Source organism: Ornithodoros turicata, chromosome 1, assembly GCF_037126465.1.
Source record: "Ornithodoros turicata isolate Travis chromosome 1, ASM3712646v1, whole genome shotgun sequence".
NCBI classification, from domain to species: domain Eukaryota; kingdom Metazoa; phylum Arthropoda; class Arachnida; order Ixodida; family Argasidae; genus Ornithodoros; species Ornithodoros turicata.
The window spans coordinates 70460991-70467260 of record NC_088201.1 but is presented as its reverse complement, the minus strand read 5'-3'; the positions used below and the strand labels follow the sequence as shown (position 1 = coordinate 70467260).

At 46.7% G+C, this 6270-nt stretch overlaps 1 protein-coding gene across 1 annotated transcript; it reads right to left on the bottom strand.

Moving 5' to 3' along the window:
• Positions 1-2397: 2397 nt before the first annotated feature.
• Positions 2398-4441, bottom strand: LOC135368381 (acanthoscurrin-2-like). Its single transcript, XM_064601638.1, has 2 exons — positions 4356-4441; positions 2398-2895 (listed from the first exon to the last, which is right to left on the bottom strand). Exons 1-2 carry the CDS (start codon positions 4365-4367, stop codon positions 2398-2400), a joined length of 510 nt encoding a protein of 169 aa, XP_064457708.1. The 5' UTR covers positions 4368-4441.
• Positions 4442-6270: the final 1829 nt, after the last annotated feature.

The window sequence follows — 6270 nt, the reverse complement described above, 5'->3', positions numbered from 1 at the left end:
GCTCACGTGCGTTGAAGTATCCATAGCCGAATTTTCATATGCAAATCAGCCGTAACTGAAACAGCGGCGACCGGGAACGCAGCGCTCATTCCACGTCAGAGGGTCACATGCTTTGGAACGATGGAGATGATTGGAGTAGGTGCTGATCTGACGGGCGTGTTTTTTTTTTTTACTCAACTCGAGTAACCCGCGAGTTGGGTATAACATTTCGTCATGTGACCCTGGAGTAGTCACCTTCGACAGGATTTTTCGAAGGGCTGGAGTTGCTCTGTACGCTATCATTCGAGATAGTGGTTGGCTAGGAGCGTGCTATGAGGTGAAGTTCATTTTTAAGAGTGTAGCTGATAATAAAAAATGTTAACCTGTAAGGTCGTCGTCTGGCTACGTAGGCGTAGGCGTACGCCTTTTTGTGACAATTATGAACAGCATAAGTGTCACAAAAAGGCATACGCCTCCCGTTTTCGACAAATCAGGGCAGATAACGATATTATATGAGATGATGGCTGGCTAGGAGCGTGCTATGTGGTGAAGTTCATTTTTAAGAGTGTACATTGGCTACGTAAAATAGACATTGGAATCCTCCGCCCGTAGTCATTAAAAGCAAATCTAATTGCTTTTTTCTGAATGTTCTCTAGCTAGTTAATTGCTTCTTGTGTATGTGGGTCCCAAACGATATCAGCATACTCTAAAACTGAGCGTACGTACGTTTTTTAAGCGGTTAATTTAGTTGTGGATGATGCATATTTTAAATTACGTCTGAGGAACCAAAGTTTCTTGGACGCCTTCGGGCAAATGTTGTCAATGTGGTGATTCCACTTCAAGTTGTGTGACAATATACCACCTAGGTATTTGCAATACCCTGCTAATGGACCCTGCTAAATTGTCGCTGCCGCTGTCGCAAATCGCGTGCTTGGGAACGCGGCTTAATCCCCCCTCCCGGCTAGTCATCTATCCCACCTCTTTTTCATCTCCTCCCAGGCGGGAATAGGCGAACTGGGACGTAACCTGGGGAACTGAAGGCATTCAAACCAACCTTTTTTCTTTTCCTTTTTTTGTTTGTTTTACAACAACAAATTTACTTGAATGATAATGGCTGGAAATTTCATCACTAGAGGCGATACTCTATCCCATTGCTGGCGGTAATATGGTGCAATGGAATAACGAGTCGCTTCAGAGTTCGAGGGCCTCGTGCTATTGTGCTGGCTGCAGCCGCCGCTGAGCTGGTGGCCAGATAAACCTCTAGCGGCCTAGGGAAGCCGCCGACGACAGAAGATTGGGGTTCTCCTTCCAGCCCTCGTAACCTCGTTTTTCCGGTATCGATGCAATGAAGAAACAGCTCCAGTCGCCCTACTCCGGCCCATACCCAGTTACTGATACCCTATCACTTCACCGTATAATTATCAACGGCCGGCCAGACACCACCGAACTGTTGGTCTCAAGAACGCATTGTGTATCCCAGTGCATCGAGCATCCCAGCGTCCAGCCCCGGCATCCCAACACGCTGCACAGCCTGCAGGGATTTCGGGGTCTTCTGCACGCGTCTTTTGAACTGCACGTTCCACTGCCACCTAAGCAACGAAATACCCCTGCGATTTTTGGTCCTCCAGCCTCGTAATTTAACGCTCGCTATGTTCTTGGTTTATGTCACACGGTGTCCGGCTTGTTCGGTAGTTCTGCTATGGTATATTCACATCTTGGACTCTGTATTTTCAGACGATGCATTTGTTATCGTTTTTTGTTGTTTTGTTGTTGTATTTGTTCTGCAGTGCACTGTTCAGTAGTTTGCCTGATTTTAGGGATGCCTGTGCACTACAGATTTACTGATGTGCCACGTGTGAATAGTGCATAAGCATCCAAACATCAATTGTACAAATTTTCACAATCTGCACGCAAATAATTCACATTGGTGCTCTGTCACTAATGTGGCATGACGAAGAAACGAAAAAAAAGGGGGTTACAGGTGATTCTAAGGTCACGCTAAGACGCCACCAGCTCTGCTGTCGAACCTGTGTTCGCCCCAGAAGCCTTCAAGCAGATGTTATAAGCTCCCTGTGAAGGTCCCCACCGGCGCACTGCCACCGGAGCTGCATGCCACCAAACTTGTGTTTCGACAACGCTACACACCACCCAGGCCCATCAGGCAAGATACCCCGCCGATTGTTGTCGTTCTACTTTCATGATAACAAGAGGCTTGCCAGATGAAAGACATAAGTACAACAGAAAGTAAAAACCGTAACAAGTTTTACTGCTGACAAAAATTGAACACAACGGGCCTCCGCCAGGTGGCACACATACAGATGTATTAATGCTTCGTTAAGCATATTCACTGGACAGAAGGATTTTTAATTCGATGATGCCAGCAATCAAGGTCTCTTCAGCGCCGCCTCAAGTGGCTCCTTAGTGCCATCCCTTGTGGCCATAGCCGCCACCATAGCTGGCGCCACCAAATCCGGCTCCGAAACCCGCCCCACCGAATCCTCCGTATCCGCCTCCGAATCCACCTCCGAAGCCGCCTCCGAAGCCACCTCCAAGGCCAGCTCCACCGCCGAGGGCAGCACCAGCACCACCGTGGTAGTTGACAACAGCCCTAAGTTGGTGGCTGACGCTAGTCACGGGCTGCCTGACGTAGCTGACGACTGGGCGGGTGACATAGTTGACCTTCACAACTGGCTGCTTGACGTAGGATACGGTAGCAACGGGAGCAGCGACAGCTCCACCGCCAAAACCTGCACCTCCAAATCCGGCACCGCCAAGTCCGGCACCACCAAAACCGGCACCACCGAAGGAAGCGCCACCGAGCCCAAGTCCGCCAAATCCTCCGCCAAGACCGGCGCCCAAGCCACCGTATCCGACATCACCAGCGTAGACGCAGGCGACGAGGGCGAAAAAGGCAACCTGAATGAAAGTGAGCGTTATTTTTTTCATTACACACGTGCATGTGCTTTGTTTTAGAGACAGTACTTCTAATGACAGTCATTCGTTGAAGTAGATTACACTTCACAGTGGAATATAGAATGTTTGTCCTTGACGTTACGTGCGCAGTTCTATTGTCTCAAATCTCAAAGCAATGAGACGGCGTCACTAGACCTGTTTTGGCAGAACGCGGAAACAGAGAGTGCGTTACCACAAACGACTGATGTAGTTCAAACGAAGTACCTCAGAAGAGGCGCGAGCAAAGACACGCCATAGCGTACATATCCTGATTGTGAAATGATAAAGCGTCAGAGACTTTGGACTCTGAACTCGTTTAAGCCACTTCTAAAGAGCGAGGAAGACGAAGTTTACTCAAATGTATACGTGGCCAGAGCGCATACAAAATATGAACGCGTACCTTGGCACTTTGGTACCTTGGCGTGCTCACGATACCTCGGCGTACATACATACTTTGAGGTGCGTTTATGAATGCATGCGTTAGGCTCTCTAGACTCGCTAAGCCGCCACTCAGGATTGGACATTATATAAATGGTCAAACCTGATTTGCAGCTGAAGCGTCTACAGCTCTCTCGAGCGTAAATGGCTTCCATTGCAGCTCTCAGTCTCCCACTACTGGCGAAAGGGCTCTTTCAAAAGACGAATATGCTTCGCTTCTTTGCTATTTGTCATTTCTTGTATGGCTACCTTTTTGCTGCCGCAAGCACCATTTCGCCGAAACGTTTCTTATTCAGAGCGGTCTGCCTGCCAGTAGATGGCGACAGGCTGCTCTGGGGTATGTAAACGTAATGACGATTTTTCTCACTCCCTCACTCACTCACTCAGTCACTCACTCACAGAAAACTAATCAAGTTCCTGCGAACACGAAGACGTGTGCGTTCGGGTACGATTCCCCTGCTCTTCTCTCTTCACAATTATTTAACCTTTTGCTGTGAAGCTTTTCAAAATACTTCCATACAGTTGTAAGCAACTATAATGCAAATACGATCAAGCCAGAAGCCTTTGATCGTGTGCTGCCGATTTTGAACTGGGCCGCTCTCCGTGTGGTGCCCAGTAGAACAGCAGTCTCCGCACGAAATTCGGCGGCCCTCAACCTGCGTCTATTGCTTCGGTCTACCTTTACCGATTCGCTGGATTTTTTCTTTTTTTCACTTTTAGATAATGCGACTAATGGGATCTCTGCGCTTCGAGGGGCCGTTTCAGTAGCTTTGGCAACGCGTTGGGCACGAGCTCGCTGCGCGTGCAGGAGGCGCTACCAAGGCTACTGAAAGGGACAAGGGATCACTCGGGGCTGAGCCAGAAAACGGCGGCAAGTTTCGAACACCTAAGCATCCTTATCAATGTCATTTCAGTGCTTAGGGGTTGTCTGAGGTTTAGAGCCGTTCCTCTTGAAAAATGTTCTCGAGACACAAAGTGATACTCACAAAGGTCCTCATTGTGCTGATGTGCTTGTTGTGGAAGCGTTAAGACTTGCCATCTCGGCACCCTACTGTCCGTATTTATACACGACGCCGTCCACGGATTGGGAGAGGGAAGGATGTTTCACTTCCCGTCTAGTTTTCATGAATCCAGGAAACAGGGCTAAGCACTCCCTCTCGCTTATGAGCATCATGTCACCTTCCTTCTTGTTATCGGTCGTGAAGTTAGCCTGCGGTGGAATTGTGCCGTAACATAATGCTGAACTCAAACTCAGCAGCTTAAGACAAGGTGACGTCTTACATGTTGTGAAACTGTTTGTTGTCGCCCACAATAATAAAGATGTGGGCGAAATGCTACCGGGGACTGAATCTTCGTTTGAGCTCACATCCAAGGTCTTACGAGATTGGGAGCGTATTGATAGAGGATCATTCGTCTTCAACCATCAAGTAGGTTCATCAGGTGCAATAGACCATAATTACAGTGTGTTTGCTCTAACGTGTCCAGAAAGCAAGAAAAGCAACTGATACTTTTCTACTACTTGAGTAAGAAACAGGTACTGCTTCACTAGTAGCACCTGTTTCTTAGTCAAGTAGCTCAAAAGTAGCGCTGGTTTCTCTTTTAACCCTCGCTTTAAATAAAATTTCTGGACACTTTAGAGCAAACACCGTGTATATTCACAATATTGAGCATATGTTAAGATTCCACTGTACGCCATGAATAATATGAATCATGAAAATAAACAGTAAAAAAAAACAATGAATATAGAAACAGAAAGGGACTAGCTATAACTATTCAATATTTGATCATAATCCTACTCGAGGGCGACTGCCATTCGATTATTTCGAACACTATTTTACATTAAGCGAAATATCTATCGGACTACACATGTGCAGGAAGAATTTGTTGAAAATGGTAATACCTGGTACGTATGCCAATCTGCTGACGTCACCTGTTTCCGTTTTTTTCTCTATTTAACTGTGCGCGGGAAATAGATCCTCTTATTTGAGATATATGCGTTTCTTGTGTGGTTTGTCCTTGAGGTCGAGCTGCTTCACCTACATGATATCACTGCGCTGTTTCCATTACGCATTTCTTTGTGGAGTAGTACTTCACTCTCTTTAAAGTGTGTCGATCGACCCTTGAACTTGTGACCCTTGTGACTTGCATTGATGGTGTTGTGTACACGCTGCAAGATGGCATTTGTTCGTCAGTTGCTCCGGTATTGTCAGAAATTTACTTTAATGCGCTTGATGCCTCCGTAAATATGCTTTCGAAAACTTTTCGCCAAGACTCTGCTATTGTATGTAGGGTAAGGTGGGGCAAGATGAGTCACAGAGCAAGATGCGACATTTCTTGCTCGACGCCGCCTGTCTCAGAGACGCGTTGTTCCATGGGCTTGAAACTCTACTCATAGGTGGCTCTGTATGTCCGCTTTATTGCACGTGAGAATTGTCCGGGTTAGTGCTTGCGTTGAAGAAAAAAAATCGGTTACTTCTGCTTGGAATGTAAAGACAAAGGACTACAGAAAAGCATGCCTTTTCCAAGTCCACATCCTATTTCTTTATTCATTCATCTATATCTATGCAAAATATGGGCACTCTTGGTTATCCGGTGTTTAACTGATAAATTAATGCATCCGATGCACGGTGATCCGATGATATGCACGGGGCAACACGCGGCAACCTAATATAATTTAAATTTAATGCAATTTAGAGACTGATAAGTGAACTATCAGACAGCTTTATTCTTGTTCCTCACAGGTATTTTTTTTTCATATTGCCTAGTATATTTCTAGCAAAGCAGAAGCGCACCCAAAAGCGAGCGACCAGCGACACGTCAGACCAGCGGTGCCTTGTTTACAAAGGACGGTGTAGTGAAATAACACCGGGCCCTGTGTGGGGTTCTTGCACATCATGAAGG